Source organism: Taudactylus pleione, unplaced genomic scaffold, assembly GCF_031769625.1.
Source record: "Taudactylus pleione unplaced genomic scaffold, aTauple2 ptg000066l, whole genome shotgun sequence".
NCBI lineage: Eukaryota > Metazoa > Chordata > Amphibia > Anura > Myobatrachidae > Taudactylus > Taudactylus pleione.
Genome location: NW_028284468.1, coordinates 34,836,277 through 34,856,467, shown reverse-complemented (window position 1 = coordinate 34,856,467; position 20,191 = coordinate 34,836,277). Strand labels below are relative to the sequence as shown.

The 20,191-nt window shown below is 43.3% G+C and overlaps 1 protein-coding gene across 1 annotated transcript in view; it reads left to right on the top strand.

Annotated features, from left to right (window-relative positions):
* The window catches only part of APOLTP (apolipoprotein lipid transfer particle homolog), a 345,964-nt gene that overhangs the window by 192,713 nt on the left and 133,060 nt on the right, over positions 1–20,191 (top strand). The window contains exons 41-43 of the mRNA XM_088466926.1: positions 9,994–10,131; positions 12,920–13,082; positions 15,456–15,577. Of these exons, the coding sequence (XP_088323052.1) occupies positions 9,994–10,131; positions 12,920–13,082; positions 15,456–15,577 (423 nt within the window). The remainder of the gene's footprint in view (positions 1–9,993; positions 10,132–12,919; positions 13,083–15,455; positions 15,578–20,191) is intronic.

Genomic DNA, 20,191 nt, shown 5'->3' with positions numbered 1-20,191 from the left:
GTGCCGACCCTCCCCTGCCGCCGCAGGCCGGTAAACCGAAGAGGAGCACTTCTGCAGAGGAGGGATCAGGATGTAATCACCCACCAAGCACAGTATTAGTATAGCTCCGTCAAGCATCAAGCTGCAGGCCTGCAGTGCCAGCACTCTCCATCTCCAGACACCCTCCCTGGATTGCAGTCCCACCCATGAGCCAGAGTGACTGACAGTGCACCAACCTGAGCTAGCATGCACCAAAAATCTGTGTGGACTGTGTGGTAGGTCAAATTAAGTGACAGATTTTTTTACATGTATATATGTATGTGTACATGTATCTGTATGTGTGTATGTATCAGTGGCATAACTAGGGTATTTGGAGCCAAGGGCAAATGTAAAAATGGTGCCCCCCCACTACCACTATGTGTGCAAAAAAATGGGCGTGGTCACTTAAAAATGGGGCATGTCAACACGACACAGACCCCTTTATTGGCACTTTGAACATTCCATTCCATATGCACCTTAACCCCAGTAGTGCCCCTCATACAGTACCCCCAGTATGCAGTGTCCCCAGTTGTGGTCCCTCTTATGCAGGCCCATAGTAGTGCCCCTTATACAGTACCCCCAGTAGTGGTCCCCCTTATGCAGCCCCCCATTAGTTCCCCTTATACAGTACCCCCAGTATGCAATGCCCCCAGTAGTGTTCCCCCTTATGTAGCCCCTCATTAGTTCCCCTTATTCAGTGCCCCCAGTAGTGGTCCCCCTTATGCAGTGCCCATGTAGTGGTCCCCCCTATGAAGTGCCCCCAGTAGTTGTCCCCCTTATGCAGTACCCCTTATATAGTGCCCCCAGTAGTGGTACCCCCTTATGCAGTGCCCTTTATATAGTGCCCCCAGTAGTAGTACCCCCTATGCAGTGCCCCCAGTAGTGGTACACCCTATGCAGTGCCCTTTATATAGTGACCCCAGCAGTAGTCCTCCTCCCCATGCAGTGCCCCCAGTAGTGGTCCCCCCTATGCAGGCCCCCGGCAGTGATCCCCCCCTATCCAGTGCCCCCTGTAGTGGTCCTCCCTATTTCGTGTCCCCTGTAGTGGTCCCCCCAGTGCAGTGCCCCTTGTGCCCCTAGTAGTAAGCCCCTTATATAGTGCCCCCAGCAGTAGTCCCCCCCATGCAGTGCCCCCAGTAGTGGTCCCCCTTATGCAGGCCCCTAGTAGTGATCCCCCCTATCCAGTGCCCTTATACAGTGCCCCCTGTAGTGGTCCTCCCTATTTAGTGTCTCCAGTGTTGTTCCCCTAGTAGAAAGCCCCTTATATAGTGTCTCCAGTAGTAGTTTCCCTTGTGCCTCTAGTAGTAAGCCCCTTATATAGTGCCCCCAGTAGTAGCCCCCCCCAGGGGTAGCCCCCAGTAGAGGTTCCTCCTCCCGATGCAGAGCCCCCAGTAGTAGCCCCCCCAGTTGTAGTCCCAAGTAGTGCCCCACCCCCAGTAGAGGTCCCCCCCAGTAATGGTGCCCCCAGCAGTGGCCCCATCCCCGTAGTGCAGACACACAAGTTAAAAAAAATATATATATACATACACTTACCTGAATCCACGTTCCAGCTCTGGCCACTGCTCCAGCCGCTGCACGTCAGTCCTCCCGGACTGGCGTGCTCTGAATTATGGGAGAGACGTCATGCTGTCAATGAGAGTCTCTCTGACTCTCATTGCCTGCTGGTTAACCCACACATCGCTGGCGGCGATGTGTGTGTTAAACTGCACAGGGAAGCCTAGCGCCGGTCCTGTGTAAATGTGTAACGCTAACCGCACACACTGCGGTCAGTGCTACACTGCCTAACTCGGACGGGCCGGACCGTGGCCAGCGGCGCCCCCCCCCGCGCCACCTGTCCTACGGCGCCAAGGTAACGTGCCCCGCTCGCCCTGCCCTAGTTACGCAATTGGTATGTATGTATGTGTGTGTATATATATATATATATATATATGTGTATATATATGTATATATATATATATATATATAGATGTATGTGTACACATATATATATGTATGTGTACATATATATATATATATATATAAAGGGATCCTTCTGGCATGGGTGTATACCCAGTGCGAAATAAAGGAAGGCGGCACTCCAATAGATGATGCAAGTCAACGTGTATTAATAATCCAACAACATATTAACATCCATGTGTCAACGTTTCAAGGCTAAGAGCCTTTTCATCAGGACATGTAAAGGAAGAAGAAAAGGTGAAATTGTCCTACCTTAAGTAGAGAAAGGAAAAGTGCTGAAAGAGATCTCCTCTCCATGTGTGGAGCCACGAGATGCGAGCGTCTACCGGAAGTGGGGAACTCTTCAGACGCGACACCGCCGTGTGGTTGCCCGGCAACTGAAGACGCAGCCTCCTGTGGGACTCTCGGGCAGACTACACTTACCCGAAATGACCACTTTGGACTCTGCGTCAGGGATGCCAGTATTCCTCAGATGTGACGTGTTTCTGTGGTTGCCAAGCAACCGGCAGTACGCTGTATCATTGGCCCCTCAGATAAAGATAGAAAGAAAACTGTGCATAAAAAAGGAGATGAAGCAGATACCTAAAACCATAATGTAAGGGAAAAAAGAAAAAGTGATGGAAGTATAGGCTTAAAAACATGTGTATATATAAGAACATATACATATAAAATTCACATAAATAAGTGTTATTTATGTAAAAGGAATATCGGTTACCAACTGAATGCAAAGTATACAAATATTAATAACATGTTATCTTGATGAATAAACATGATGAGTGGGCTAATGCTAAACATAAGAGAACAACAGCAGATAAAAAGAAAAAAATCAATAAAGACATGAACTCGAAACCTCCTGGCAGCAACTTGAATTATAGAAACACATTAAGCATATTTTTTTCATTAAGCCCCCTCGGGGCAATGGTGTCTAAATGGTGAATCCAACGGGCCTCACACTGATTCAGACGTTTGGCTCTATCACCACCTTTAGCCTCGATGGGTACGTGATCCACAATTTTATATTTGAGGCTGGCTAAAGTATGATTAGCCAACCGAAAATGACGGGCTACTGGTTGCTCTATCTCTTTGCCACCCAGGGCCGCTCTGATAGATGCCCTGGGGGCTTAATGAAAAAAATATGCTTAATGTGTTTCTATAATTCAAGTTGCTGCCAGGAGGTTTCGAGTTCATGTCTTTATTGATTTTTTTCTTTTTATCTGCTATTGTTCTCTTATGTTTAGCATTAGCCCACTCATCATGTTTATTCATCAAGATAGCATGTTATTAATATTTGTATACTTTGCATTCAGTTGGTAACCGATATTCCTTTTACATAAATAACACTTCTTTATGTGAATTTTATATGTATATGTTCTTATATATACACATGTTTTTAAGCCTATACTTCCATCACTTTTTCTTTTTTCCCTTACATTATGGTTTTAGGTATCTGCTTCATCTCCTTTTTTTATGCATAGTTTTCTTTCTATCTTTATCTGAGGGGCCGATGATACAGCGTACTGCCGGTTGCTTGGCAACCACAGAAACACGTCACGTCTGAGGAATACTGGCATCCCTGACGCAGAGTCCAAAGTGGTCATTTCGGGTAAGTGTAGTCTGCCTGAGAGTCCCACAGGAGGCTGCGTCTTCAGTTGCCGGGCAACCACACGGCGGTGTCGCGTCTGAAGAGTTCCCCACTTCCGGTAGACGCTCGCATCTCGTGGCTCCACACACGGAGAGGTGATCCCTTTCAGCACTTTTCCTTTCTCTACTTAAGGTAGGACAATTTCACCTTTTCTTCTTCCTTTACATGTCCTGATGAAAAGGCTCTTAGCCTTGAAACGTTGACACATGGATGTTAATATGTTGTTGGATTATTAATACACGTTGACTTGCATCATCTATTGGAGTGCCGCCTTCCTTTGTTTCGCGCTGGGTATACACCCATGCCAGAAGGATCCCTTTGTACATTTTTTTAGGAGGGCACCCACAGTTTTTCTCCTATTTGTCCTGAGTGCCGGGCTCATTCCTGCATATATATACATATATATATATATATATGTATGTGTACATATATATGTGTGTGTATGTGTGTATGCATATATATATATATATATATATATATATATATGTGTATTTATTTATGTGTATATATAATATTTATGTGCGGGGGTGGTGTCAAGGACATGGGGGCTGTGGATGGGGGTGGTGAGGGGAGGTGGGGGTCTCCAGAGATGGGTACCAGGCTCCAGGACTTTTGTTGCCGCCCCTGCGTGTGTGTGTGTTTGTGTGTGTGTGTATATATATATATATATATATATATAAATATATATATATAATATATATACACAGTCCAGAAATCCGGCACTCAATAATGCAACTGGTTGCTTTATCTCGTTGCCAGTACTAGTGTGTCAGTGTGGAGACGCTGTAACTAGAAAATAATGTATGTGTGGTACTCAGAGGTTTCATTAATACACATAACAACTGTTTTACTGTGGTCAACGTTTCAATGTCAAAATGTCCTCATGAAAATACCTTGACAGGAAGACAGTTGTCATGTGTATTATTGAAACCTATGAGTGCCGTACATACTGTACATATATATATATATACATATATATATATATAACATGTATATACTGTATATAAATATATATACATACTAAGGTCTTTGTGAATTTAAGCCCTTTGATACATTTAAGTAATACTTTCTGGAGTCCCGTCCCAACAGTAGCAGCATTGTACTAATTACCGTCAACATGGCGCGGCGCCCATTTTCCCAGGAATTTGCGCATGCGCAGTAAACTCTGGCTCATCGCCAGAGTCTATTAGTGCCCAGAGTCTACTGCTGGGCTCAGTGCGCTGTCGGCCACTGGGTAGAAAGGAGAGGGCCCAGAAAGAGATTGCAGATCAGCCCCCTCCACTCTTAATATACCCCTGCCAGTGGGCCCCATGCCCTCTTGCAGGTTACCTGATGAAGCAGGACCATTGATGAACATGGGTGCTTGGCTTGTTTCTATGGAAACTACACCAAGATTTGCCCTTCTGCCAATTAAAGTTAGTGGTTAGGTTACAGTTTTTTTTGTGTGAAAATAACATTTAGAATACAGTATATTGCAAACTATGAATGTAGTTGTGAAATATCATGTGCAGTGTGATAATGTGGTATATACAGACAGGATCACCATCATGTGCTTAATCGTTATACATATATTACATTATACTGCTATCCTAGAACTAAAGTGCATTGCTGTTATCAATCTAACACATTATACTTCATGCACTATCTGTATAAACTATGAATAATGGGGACCAGACCATGCACTTTATTAGCAATGCTGTCTATGTCCTCTCTAATATTTAACCAAGCCACTGTGGTGGTTGGCCACACCTCCTGTGGTGGCTGGACACACCTCCTGTGGTGGCTGGACACACCTGTGGTGGCTGGACACACCTCCTGTGGTGGCTGGCCACACACTTTAAGCCCCTGCCACTGTAGTCCCCTCGTGGGCCTTTCATGTCTCAGTCCGACACTGCTGCATACCTCCCAACATGACCCTCTCCAGGAGGGGCACAATGCTCTGGTCCTGGACTTCCCTGGTAATTATGGCGGCTCCAGATGTGGGGCTGCAGGACAGTCCAAAATTCAAATAGGGGAGCCACACCAACTGCCAGTGAGTCCCAGCCAGTGATGTTTGGCAGCATGTGAAATGACAGTTGGTATGTCTCCCCTATTTGAATTTTGAACTGTGCTGCAGCCCAACCTCTTACCAGGGAAGTCCAGGACAAGAGCATTGTGTCCCTCCTGGAGAGGGTCATGTTGGGAGGTATGCTGCTGTGCCATTTCTTTCTAGTTTGTCTCCTAAAATACTGCTCGATTTTGCTTCATAATGGCTTAAATTAATGATGAGAGGGAATGGATATCGGGACAGTTTTATTTGGTGTTATTTGTATTACTTTGCTAGGAGTGCACCTAGAAAAAAAAGTTGTTTTCCACTCAAGTATAACATGCAGCACAAAGTGGTTAAATTTAAAAGTATAGGATCAGACCTGAACACCCCTTTTTGCATTAAAATGGTTTGTGTGCCCACTTGCACAGCAGGAAATGCTCGTGATAAAGCAACCTCTCTATCCCTTTATCTAACTTCAATAATGACATTATGCAAAATAAAATACTGACTTTTCATTGTGCAGGAAACCACTGTGTCAACTCTGTATTTTTCAAGGACTCCCTTACTCCACCTAACTGCTACCAATGGCCTGTACCTGTGCAAACATCTCCGTCTGTATATTTGCCACCATCTTGCTCTGCAAACCGATGGCTATTGGTGGAAATTGCCATTTGATGCATAGGGACAGCCAACTCAGTTTTGCACTTGGAGTGTTTGCACTTTGTAAATGACCTCTAGTTGCATGCTTGCCTACTTTTAAAAAAGCTTTTCAGGGAGATTGTGAAAGCAGCTCCTTTGAGCGTGGTGGTAAAGTAGGCATGTTAAGCTACATCTGAGAGATGTCTTAAAATTGACTTAAGCTGCGTACACACACAACGATTTAGTAAATGAACGATTTTAGTAAACGATTTTCGTTAATTTTTTCAAGGGAAAAATTAACAAAAATCTTTTACTAAAATCGTTCATTTACTAAATGTAATGAACGATTTTTTTGAACTACAAACGATTTTTGCATATTCCCTTACTGAAAATCGTTGAGTTGGGCAGTCTGACTGATCTACAAACGGGAACGCGCATGAACGATAATCATTCATCGTTTTAACTCAGAAAGTGAACGATTTTTTCAACGATTGAACGATAAACGATATCGTTATCGATAATCGTTCAAAAAATCGCTGTGTGTGTATGCACCTTTACATATAAATGTGTCCCAAAGCAGTTAGTAAGATCTATTTGTTGATTAAAACAAACTGATACTTTTCAGAAAATGAATGTAGCCATAGGTATCATTGGGGTAGATGTGCCGCTATAACGATTCCCGCTTCGCCTCTTTACCGAGGCGAAGCAGGAAGCACTACCGATGAGATGTAAGAACATCTCATCAGCCGGAGAGGGGGAGCATTAACTTCCCCCTCCGGCACCACCCGCAAGAGACCACAGCGCATCAGCCTAGTGCTTATGCGCTGTGTCTCAGTCCCGGCCGGCTCCACTGAGCATGCGCGGGATCTCACAAGTATCGCGAGATCCCCGCGTGCAGCCTGGAGCCGGCAGCCACCGCACCAAGGACAGCGCTGTCCCTGCTGTGGGGATAGGACAGCGCCAGGCTGTAGCTGTCGATAACGACAGCTACAGCGGGATGAACGGTCAGGCGATCTGACTGTTCGTACATGGCCCAGGCTGTCGGCGCTGCTATCTTGTAGATAGCAGCGCCGATAATGACAGGGGTGCCCAGACCCCCTATCATACATCGGGGAGAAGCGGTATAAGCACACCTAATGTACGCTTATACCGCTTCTGGGCTTCATACATCTCCCACATTGTGATAACCAATGCAGGGAAATGGCACTGAAGATCCCATTGATTGAATGTCTATATCTCGGATTAATTTTCTTCCCCAAGTATATAACAGCTTCATAATGGGGACTAGGAGCAATCAGGGAGATTGCTAGACTCTTCAGGGAGTCATAGAGATTGCTACTATTTCAGGGATTCTCCCTGACAATCAGGGAGAGTTGGCATGTATGTCCAGTTGTCTTATCTGGAAATATGCTACCCAGGAAGATCTGAAAACCATGAGGATAAAAAAACTTAAATTATCGTTGCTGCGCTGCAAGTTCACCTTACACAAGACATGATCAGCAAGTACATCATACCTACTGACTTTGCTGCCCCCTCTGTGTCCTCCAGGTCGGCACAGAGGGACTGTGACGGCCAGATAGGTGGACTGTGTACAGGGAGCATGGCGGCACGATTGTATTATCGTGGCCCCACCCCCACTATACAGTGCAGAGAAAACAGGTATTGTATAGCGGGGCGGAGCTACAATGACGCAATTCAGAACATAACATTGCAGAATATGGACAGGGTCTGTAAACATTGCTGCAGCAGCAGTCATAATACCAAATTAGCAACAGGACAGTTGAATTCAAAGCACATGAGGGAAGAGGCTCCTGCTCTGAGAGCTAACAATCTTACACCCATAGCAACCAATCAGATTCCAGCTATCATTTTATAGAATGTACTAGAGTGGTGGCCAAAATTGCGGACACTTTTTGAAATTTGAATGTTTTTCGACTTAGAATGCTTATAAAAACTCTAATGCTGAGTTCAACACAATAAACAGAGGTCAAATATTTGCATTACAAGGGAAGTTATGCAGTGAAAACAACACATAGGGTGAAAATCCCTGTGTACTTATGATGTTATCAGTATTTCGTTGGGTATCCCTTATTTTTCAAGACAGCAGCACAGCGACGTGGCATTGAGCCAAAATATGTTTGGAGCTCTTCCTTCTTTATTATGTGATGCCATGAGACAATTATAGCCTCAATTCATTGTCTTTTATTGGATGGATGCCTCAGATGTACCAGTTTTTTCAAATGGAACCACAAATGTTCTATGGGGTTCAGGTCTGGCCTGTTTCCTGGCCATCCCAGCACCTGTATGTCAGTCTCCATGAACCATTGTTTGCATATCCGTGCCGTGTGGCAGGGAGCTGAATCCTGCTGGGAAAAAAATGGGACATTATCTGGAGAAAGATCCCTGATAGAAGGTAGAAGTTTTGGTTGTAGGATGGTGTCAATGTACTTTCTGCTGTTCAGTGTGCCATCTATGACATAAAGGCGGCCTACAGCATCTGCTGTCATACATGCCCAGATCATAACACTTGTTGAATTCTTTGTTGTCGCTTGAATGAAATCTGGTTGTACCTCTTCCCCGATGCGATATCTCACGTATTTTCTCCCATCACTACCAGATATCGATATCTTAGTTTTGTCACTCCATATCACTTGTTTCCACTGACCTTCTGTCCATGCAATGTGTTCTTTTGCCTACTGTATTTGTTTCTGCCGCTGCTTTTTATTCAGCAATGGCTATTTTCGGGGAATCCTACCTTTTAGGTCAGCCTCCGTTAGTCTTCTCCGTACCGTTCTTGCACTGACAAAAACACCAGTTGCACTCAGTTCACTGCTAATGGCCGCAGACAACATCCATCTGTCCCTGATGCAAATTGTTTTATTCTCCTATCATCAACAGCTGTTGTGCACTTTTTCCGGCCTTTTCCTTCTTTGTTTTGTATAGATTGTGTTTCCTCATAGCGTAAACAAAACTTTCGTACTCCTGATGTTGTCACATTCCCACCAACTTCTCTCGCAATTGCTGCATACGAAAGACCATTTTCACTTAACACCACAATCCTGGATCTCTTCCTGGGTGACCAGTCACCACTTTGCCTGGACGACATTGTTATATTTATTTTTTACACCGTCAATAGCATTAAACAGTACACACAAACATCCAACCGTAATTGCACTTCAGTAACCAACTTTATTCTGCAAACTGAAACCGCCAAACTGACCATTCCCACCTTTGAACATGACCTTGCAACTGCTCATAAATGACAGCTTATTGGTCCTCAGAACAATGATTCTGATTGGCTGGTAGTAGCTGTTACTAAAATCTGCTTCTTGAATGTAACGCATCTGTGCTTCTTTGTCTGACTGAAAGTAGCATAACTTCCCTTGTAATGCAAATATTTGACCTCTGTTTATTGTGTTGAATTCAGCATTAAATTTCCTTTCATTTGATACATGAATCATTGCACTATGTGAAGTGAAACAGTTTTTATAAATATTCAAAGTTGAAAAACATTCAAATTTCAAAATGTGTCCGCAATTTTGCCCACCAGTGTAGAAACATGATAACTAGAAACTGGTTGCTACAGGCAACACCTCCACTAGTACTCTTTATAAATCTCCCCTTTATCCTTACCCTATACCTGTTAAATAAAGCAAGTATATTGTATATTTCACATATAAATGAGTGAAAATCTATTCAATATTTGTAGGTCACTTACTCCACAAGTGAAGCAGAAGCCAAACTTTATATAATGATGGAAGAAAAAGAATTAAATTTGTCAACAAGGATAAACTTTACTGAACCCACATACACAAACGTTTTACGACTCCAGCATTCTTATCCACAGGTTTGTATTGGTCCTGAATTGACAAAGTAAATATTACACATTTCCATTGAAGCCAGAATGTTTACAGAGTATATTTCCAACGAATACTGACTTTTATTCTGGCCAAGTTCTCTAAGTACTAATTGCCATGTTATTTAAAATACACGAGAAAGGGAAATGCAGATAACGCTGTTATGCATGAGATACATAATTTATAACATACTGTAGATACCAAACACTATTTTTGAAGTTTAATCCCTTGTCAAAATGTTATTCCTTTAACCAATTTTTACATTCATTTCCAGTTTTACATGCGATAATGCTTCACACGAGAAAAAGCAAGGAATTTTTAATTCATCCTATTTAGTTTTACCCTATTTTCATTGTCCACTGAGCAAATAAAAATGACATTTTGCACACCTGTCATATCCCCATTCAAACTATATTGCGGATGGAAAAAGAGTTACAGAATTTAATTAATTGCACGTGTAACTCTCAAGTACACATCTCCCGTTTCAAGCTGATTGTACATGCATCTAGATCGACCAGCACAATATAGGCGTTTTCTCAGAGGTAACTGGACAGCCAGCGTCAGACAGCTATTTCTGATGGTCAGTGGCAAACGCAGGATTTTGAAAGGGGGGTTTCCAAATCCTTGGTTACCGAACCAATGAAAAAACATCTAGCCATGAATAAATAGATAGACAGACATACAGAAAGATAGAAACCAGATTACACAGGATTTAGGACCACTACAGTAAAATATACCACTCAGCCTATGACGGGGTACACACACACACACTGACTGACACAGACAGACACACACACCTCAATCACTAAGAAACATGAATGCAGCAGGGCAAATAAATACAGCCAGCATGATTTATTAAAGACCCCTCTCCCCCCAGTAGTGGTCCCCCCTTTGCAGTGCCCCCATTAGTAGTCCCACTTATGCAGTGGCCCCAGTAGTACCCAATATATAGTGCCCCCAGTAGTAGTCCCCATATGCAGTACCCCCACTAGTAGTCCACCCTTTGCAGTGCCCCTTATATAGTGCCCCCAGTAGTAGTCCCCCTTATGCAGTGGACCAGTAGTACCCCTTATATAGAGCCCCCAGTAGTAGTCCCCCTTTGCAGTGCCCCCAGTAGTAGTCCCCCCTATGCAGTACCCCCAGTAGTAGTCCCCCCTATGCAGTGCCACCAGTAGTGCCCCTTATATAGTGCCTCCAGTAGTAGTCCCCCCTATGCAGTCCCCCCAGTAGTGCCCCTTATATAGTACCTCCAGTAGTAGTCCCCCCAGTAGTGCCCCTTATCTAGTGCCACCAGTAGTAGTCCTCCCCAGTAGCAGTCCCCCTTATATAGTGCCCCCAGTAGTGCCCCTTATATAGTGTCCCAAGTAGTAGTCTCCCTATTCAGTGCCCCCAGAATGGGCCACCCCATCCACCCCCTATTCAGTGCCCCCAGTAGCAACCCCCTATACAGTGCCCCCAGTAGCGGCCACCCCCTCTATACAGTGCCCCCTGTAGCGCCCCCCTATGCAGTACCAGTGTCAGTGCCCCTTACATATACATACACACACATAAAAAACCAAACAAACACAACTTACCTGAATCCCCGCTCCTGCCGCTGTCCGCTCCTCCCGGCCTGCTCTGCACTATGGGAGAGACGTCATGATGTCTCTCCCATCACCCACTGCGAGGGGGGAGCTGGAAGGTGGAGCACATGAGTGAGCTCCAGCCGCCTCCCTCCGTGGACGCAGCAGCCAATGAGAGCCTCTCTGACTCTCATTGGCTGCTAAAATAAATGCACCTCAGCCAGGTAATACGAGCGAACTACCCGGTGCCGGCGGCGGTGTGTTTGTTAGTGTGCAGTGAGGACCGCACTCACTGCTATGTGAGGGATGTAGTCTGGAAGCTGACGGTCTAAATGCCGACCGCCGGCTTCCAGACTCTCTAACCCCGGCGTGGTACTAATGACAGGCGTCAAAAACTCGATGCCTGTCATTAACCATACACCGGAAGACCGACGCCCGGCATACCGAACGAAGGTAAGCCGTGTGCGGACAGGCGAGCGGGGGGGTAGGTTTAGGGCTCCCAGGGGGGACTTAGGGTTAGGCAACCCCCCAGGAGGGTTGGGTTTAGGCTAGGGGAAGGGGGGGTTAGGGCTAGGCACCCCCGGGGGGGGGGAGGTTAGGGTTAGGCACCCCCCCCTGGGGACTTAGGTTTAGGCAGCGGGGAAGGGGGGATTAGGGTTAGGCACTTGGGGGGTAGGTTAGGGTTAGGCACCCCTAAGGCAGGGCTAGGGGGTAGAATTAGGATAGCGATACTTACCTTAGGGACGATCGGGATCTTCACCCTTACCGGGCTGCCGCTGTTGGGATTTGAACTGCCGGCTTTGTGGCCGGCGTTAATACCTACTACACCCCTACGCGATGCGACGGCTAGGGTTACTCAGCAGCTTAGGACTATTGAAATCTAACAAATCAAAAAATAAAATGAATAGTGGTAAATTAGGGCTTAAGGAGTGTGAGAACGTAACTCTTAGACACACTGATCCACTAGGGTTGCAGAGATGCCACATCAGGAGTTTCAATCTTAACCCAGGGGGACTTTTCAGTGTCATTTGGTAGTCTATGGTAGAAACAATTTGTAGCTCCCCATTACCACCAACACCTCCATATCGGCACAAAAACTCAAATTTACCCCACAAAATTGAATCTGCCCCCATGTATTGGAATGCTTTAGATCCTAGAAAAAAAATATTTATTTCATATGATTTTTGTGGTATAAACATTTGTACTTTACTTTTAGCTAAAGAACCTCCCAGCACTAATAGAAATGAGGACTGTATATGAAAAGAGACATAAAACATTTGCACTCCAGCATATAACAGTTTGGGGCAGAAAAGAATTGAAACTGGCAGGTTATTACACTGGACAATTTCCAAAGCTATCCGGAGGCCATGAGATAACCGGTGAGTGCCGGAGACATTTTAGAAAATGCTATTATAAATTAGTAAGTGTTTTATAAATGTTACACAAAGGACTTTAAATATAATTCTTATGTTTATTGACTAATGATATCTGATATATGTGTGCAAATATAGATATATGGATTCATTCATCCTCTATAGTACATTAGAAGACCTTATGTGACTCTAAAGGCAGGAGGCTACAGCCAAGGATTTTTATGCAGGTCAAAGAAATCTGAATTGTCTTTTTACAGAGAGGTGCCAATAACTGTACCCTATAGTCAATAAGTGGTCTGAGTTGTGACATGTACAATGATAATACTACAGTATATTTGCATTATGTGCATTTATCCATCTTTTTTACACATGCCAGAATTGAAATCACTTTTGCAGCAACTGCCTGGCATTGTGTGTTCTGCTACTCAGCTTCCTATAGAGTAGTGTTCCTAAGAGCTCTATTCAACACTCCGTCAGGAGCAGAAGGATCCGAAAGGATCCCTTTCCGCTACCCGGGATCCCATCGCATAGTGAAGGAGCAGGTAGCAGACGCACTCGCCATCTGATGATGGTGAATGCTCCCGCAATCAATCTTGATGAAGTCTGTCCCCATACAAGTGTATGGGATAGCGGGCCAATCTGGTAAGCAGGAGATATCTGTGATATCTCCTGCTTTATCCTTTTGGTGAATGGTCTGTAAACTTAATTTCTACAATTGCAAGCCCCAGTTCTTTTCCCATCTCAATATTCCCAATAATCAGCAATTATGGAGATCTTAATTTTTTCAGTGATCTACAAGGTCATTAATAAAATTAAGGAAAAGGCCCAGTCCCTAATCATGATCCTTGTTGTAAACTCATAATAAATATAGCCTGTGTCAATAGATTCAGTTTATACCTACATTTTATCCATTGCTGTTCAACGAGTTTTGTAATCTCCTCATACATGTGAGACTGATGCATTTTACAAAATCCAAATACATCACCTTAATTGCACTGTCAGTATCCAGTTTGACTCTTAGGGTCAGATTCAAAATAGGACGGATCTCTGTGCACGGACTGAGAATGTTTGCATACAGCGCATGCATAGATGCAAAGTTATGCATGTAATTGCAGATGCATTAATTTTTTTATGGCTATTATCAGTATTTATATCAATTATATTTTCATTTTCCATTTGGTCTCTATAGTTTTTTTTATGAAAAACTTCCATTTTTCTCTGAGTCAATGGCTTTGTATTTTGTTATTTGTAGTTCCCTTACAAATCGTACTAATACTAATGTCATATATTTCATAATGTAATATGGGGTACAGAAATGAGGACCCCAGACAGGCAGGTACTTGGTAAAGCAGCGTCTTTTAATGGTAGCAGACACTGCATCTTAGCATATGTCAGGTTAGGCCTGGGCACACACAGGCACATAACAGAAAATAAGCAAACAACATAAAAGTAAATGTCTCAGCACTCCTTGTGCTTAACAGTCAGCAGCTACAATCTCTGTGGACTTAATGCTAACAACAACCCCCGGCCTATCGTCTGGCCAGTTTGTCCGACATTAGGAGCAAGGAACATCTGGTATGTGAGAGATTTAAACCCTTCCTGTGCTCCAATGATTATTCCAGCTGGGTCTGTGTAAATGTAAAAACCTGGAATCCCACACCTCCACTGCTAATGCAGAACGCACAGGTTTCACTCCAGCCTCCCCTGGAGGGATCTGAACCCATAGGAATGTGGGCAATTCAGGTGAGAGACAACTTCTCTCATCACAATAGTTATCCCAAATAATCCCCAGACCTCTATATTAATTGTTCTATTAAACAGTACCAAGCCCAGCAGCTCTTACCCTCTAGATATTTCTGAACAATTAAAATCACCCATGAGGTGGACAATAATATTCTTTGCTATCATTTCAATTTGTAATAATTTCAAAACAAATACTTTGTTAGGTGGCTTATTATTAACCCCAAACAGTACATTAGTGGTGTCTTTTTTTCCATGTATATCTACACATAATTTTTATCATTATCCTTTATTTATATGGCACCACAAGGGGTCTGCAGTGCCTTACATAGTACATAAACCGAAGCAGTGCAAACAAAATAAAATGCAAAGTTATGAATCAAAACATTGAATAACATGGAAGACAAGTTATATAACCACTGATGCCCATGTAGTCATTATACCTACAAAAGCAGCGCCAGCTCAGCCCAAAGGTTTGACTGTAAATTATAATACAGTAATACTAGTATTGTGGACCCACCATTGGTAAGGTTACTAGCTATTGCTTATTTTTTCCTCTCTATATTCAATATTCTATATTTCTCCCCCATCTCTCCCAATATCTGTACTAGATATGAAATAATAAATGTTGTGTTTCAGGTGAGTTTGCTCAGTCCTTTGTGTTATCAGCTCTTCGACAAGCCAATGTCAGCATCAACATAGAGCATGCAACGTACAACCATCAGGACTATTTTATCATTGGCTGGGGCAACAAAAACCAGGTATGCGCATATCAAAATTATTATGTATCTTATATTACCAGTATTGGCTGTAATATCTGTAGGCATGTAATTACTGCATAGAAAATCATACCTCCAAAGGAAGTAATGGCAATTAATTGTCCTGATACATTATTAGGTGTCTATAGTTGTCTTTATGGAATTCTACACTCTGCAAAAGTGTACACTTGGGAAATAAGAACATTTCAAAATGAAATGGGAGTGTATACAAAGGCCTTAATGGTAGACGATACATGATTACTTCTACAACTACAGGTTTGAGATGAAAACATTTCGGGATGTCGATTGTCGGTCCCAATGACCAGTGCTGTTTATCATATGCTTACAGGCGGTCACATCCGTGTACTTTCCTGTCACAGCAACAAAGATTGGCACCAATTCATTTCATTTTGGACCTTGCATGTGTTTATTCAGTCATTCAGTCTACCATTCTCTGTAATGTAAATTCACTATAGATAGTGTTCATTCCAGAGGGGCACATGGGCAGGGCACCTGGCTGGTAAAAGGGCACTTTAGCGCGTGTCTTAAAAGAGGGTGTATCTCATCTCTGTGGGGCTGTACCCAGCACTCATAGAGATGATGGGCTGTCCCCAATATCGCCCCCTGCAGTGTGAACAGATGCAAATTAACCAGCTGTGATTGTTTCACCGCAACTTTTCCCCCTCGGGGAACACTGCGTCCGTAGGTGGGGACGGCACCCGGTAGGCTAATTCACCAGGGCGCCGCCATAAGGGCAGGGCACATTTTAGTATTTTTAAATCAGGCAGGGTGCAGCACTCCGCTAAAAAAACCTAGCGGGAACACTATATAGAAATCATTCTCTGCACCATAGTGTTAAGCAGCACTGGTTTACAATGTTATGGGCACTGGGATGGCAGACATCATAGCGATGTCTATCTCCATGTCTTTCTGCTAAGCGCAGTTATAATGTATATCTAAGTAATTATGGGCACATACTGTATATAGACTGATTCTGAGTCGGATGGATTTTTGTGCATGGACATAATTAGAGAGATCTAACATAGAGTGCATGCCAGATGTGAATATACACATTTTTGCGTATCCCTGTCCTATTCTGAGTCAGAGGGAACTTTGCCGGATCTGTGGCTGGAACCAGACAGCGACAATGCGATTACACTGAGCTGTTCTGTCTTGTAAGGTTGTCATGGGAGTGTCGTGGGCAACTCAGGACCAGATTAACAATGGGGTGGATGGGGCTACAGTTCCAGGCCTACACATAATAATAAGCCCATCACCACGACAGCATGATGAGGACCAGCTGCCTAGTTAGCACACAGTTGGCCATAAATCTTAAGTATTAAAATTTAATTTTTACTTTTCTCCCAAAATAGTGCATTTTGATGCTCATAGAGTAGGGTTTGTACACACCAATGTGGCTCTGGCCACTTCCACACAGCTACTCCCCTTCTCAATGTAAGACCTGGAGCACTATCAGCCCCAGGCCCAAGTGGCACTTAATCCAGCCTTGGTGGGCATGTACTGTAGCTATACTCTGGGCTAAAGTGGAGGAGAGCCTGCTTCCTGTCTTCTCCACCCATACCGGGTAAGTGGAGAGTGGGGTGGGGCATATATATATATATATATATACACATATGTGTTCCCATTAGGTATTTTTTTGACTGTTCTGTTAATTGTGAAATGCACCCTATTCATTTTGTAATTGATGTATTGCGCCCTGCTTCTTCCACAGCAGACACACACACTGTGGGGCAAAGCAAAAAGGAAAGGTGGAACAAAGGTCCGAATGCAGCTGCTTAACCAGGGCTCCCAGTTGTCACACTAACTGCCCCCCCCCCCCCCAGGCCAGTACAATGTTAGTATTCCACGGCTGCCTGGTTGTGGGAGTACTGTCAGGCAGTAGCAGATAATGCGTCAGCTCCTATGGGCAGCTGCCCAGCCCCAGCTACGCTGCTAGAGATATCTGAGACTAGTTGCAGAGGTTAATAAAAAATGTCTGCCCCCATACTAAACTACAAAGAAATGGCCGCTGTCAACCAATGGGGAGCTAGGTTTCCTTTTCCAGGAACTCTAGAGGCTGGAAAGTGGAAAAAGGGGGCGGGGCCTATTGGGGAGTCTGTCAGGGAAGAGGAGCTGAAATAGAAGTTTGATGGCACCCAGGGCGGAGAGAGACAGAGAGGGCAGAGGTGAGGAGTGCTCCAGAGTGCAGGAGAGCCTGCTTCCTGGCTTTTCTACCCTTTTAGAAACCAGGTAAGTGGAGGGTGGAGCTTATATACAGTGTATGTGTGTGTCTCTCATCTATCTATCTATCTATCTATCTATCTATCTATCTATCTATCTATCTGTCTATCTATTCATTAATTATATCTTGATTGGTTATGGGTTGGGTCTGTATTAAAAGTTGTGTGGGTGTCAGAGGTTAATTCATGGGATGTCAGTTTCAACATATGTATGTGAATAAAGATATGAGAAATATAGTGCATATATGTTGTTTGAGAAATAAATATTTAATATGTATATGTTACTGGTTCCAAATTTATAAAAAAAATCACAAACATATAGACAATGCAACTTGGTATTAAATATAAATTTGCGCAATTAAAAAAAGAGGAAGAGGAAAGAAAAGTCAATGAACTTAATAAAACAATATACAAAGAATTAACAATGTTTGTAAAACCAGATACATTAACTATTAAAAGCCACAAGTTGCATTCCTATTGTGTTAAAAATATATATAGCTTCTATAAAAACTAAATAGCACGGAAGGTGATACTTTTGTATTTGCTGTTTTGTTCTGAAAAAGTTTACTTTTGTTTCTCCTTTTAAATTCAGTTGCACAATAATGGGGTAATCCTTTATAGTTTGGCAAGGTGTAATCCAGTATCAGTTTGTAACTTAAAAGTACTCTTGCTTTTGTAGGTTCCAATTAATCAGGTATTGGTCTTGTGTAAAGAAGAGACAAGTTGCAATATAAAGAAACAAAAGTTTCCTTTGTGGTGAGCACACCTCCTACCTTGTCCCTGTGGCAGTGTTTCCCTGTGCTCCGTATTCCGTGCTGGCACTGGGAAACACTGCCAGAGGAGCCAGATGAGGCCGCAACACTCACAAGCCCGCAAACACCTGTCAGCAACCACGAACGGGACAAGGTAGGAGGTGTGCTCACCACAAGGAAACTTTTCTTTCTTTATATTGCAACTTGTCTCTTCTTTACACAAGACCAATACCTAATTAATTGGAACCTACAAAAGCAAGAGTACTTTTAAGTTACAAACTGATACTGGATTACACCCTGCCAAACTATAAAGGATTACCCCATTATTGTGCAACTGAATTTAAAAAGGAGAAACAAAAGTAAACTTTTTCAGAACAAAACAGCAAATACAAAAGTATCACCTTCCGTGCTATTTAGTTTTTATAGAAACTATATATATTTTTAACACAATAGGAATGCAACTTGTGGCTTTTAATAGTTAATGTATCTGGTCTTACAAACATTGTTAATTCTTTGTATATTGTTTTATTAAGTTCATTGACTTTTCTTTCCTCTTCCTCTTTTTTTAATTGCGCAAATTTATATTTAATACCAAGTTGCATTGTCTGTATGTTTGCGATTTTTTATGAATTTGTAACCAGTAACATATACATATTAAATATGTATTTATCAAACAACATATATGCACTATATTTCTCACATCTTTATTCACATATGTTGAAACTGACATCCCATGAACTAACCTCTGACACCCACACAACCTTTAATGCACTCTAACCATGTGCGTTTAACAAGACCCAACCCATAACCAATCCTGCTATTTCAGTGATCTAGAAAGGGATCACAGTGGTCTGTGGCAGCCTAAAAACACACTTTAAAAGGATACCCTTTCTCCCCCCCCTTCCCGAGAAAATAGCGCTGAAAACACCCCCATTATATATTATTAATTATATCTTGTATACAAATTATATGTGTCAGTGTATCATAAACTTTGCAAGGGGGGGTTGTTTTGTTCTTCATAATGTCCATTGTGGGAATTCAATTCAGCGCGGCTGTTGGCGCCGTGTTAAGCTGGCATACAGCCGCGTGCCCGTCACTTTTGTCGGATTTCTCTTGGCATCCCCAGGGGGTGCGAGAAGAAATCCTTTAGCCCGACCAAACATCGCGTTGAAACGAATAGTTTCAGGAGCTCCCTCCTGGGGCTATTCATCGTCCCTTTGAATTTAATTACCCTGCATGTGTGTGGACTTAAAGTGTCTTTATGTAAGTACATATTACTGTTCCCACTAGGTACTTTTAGCCCTACCCGTTTTGTTAACTGTGAAATGCACCATGCCCATTTTGTGATTGATGAATTGCGCCCTACATTCTCCAGGTCAGGCACACACACACTGTGGGATAGAGCTTTAGGGGAAGGCGGCACAAAGGGCCGGGCCGGGCGCAGCTGCTCAGCCCAGTTCCCAGGTGACGCACACAATAGATAGTATAGCTCTTTGTCATAACAATTTTAACCACATATACTTCATTTGCTATTTAAACCACACGCACATTACGGAAACCATGCCACCAGCATTGTTGTCACGCCCATTTTTACATGGCATTCGCTAGTAGAAAAACTGGGCCAC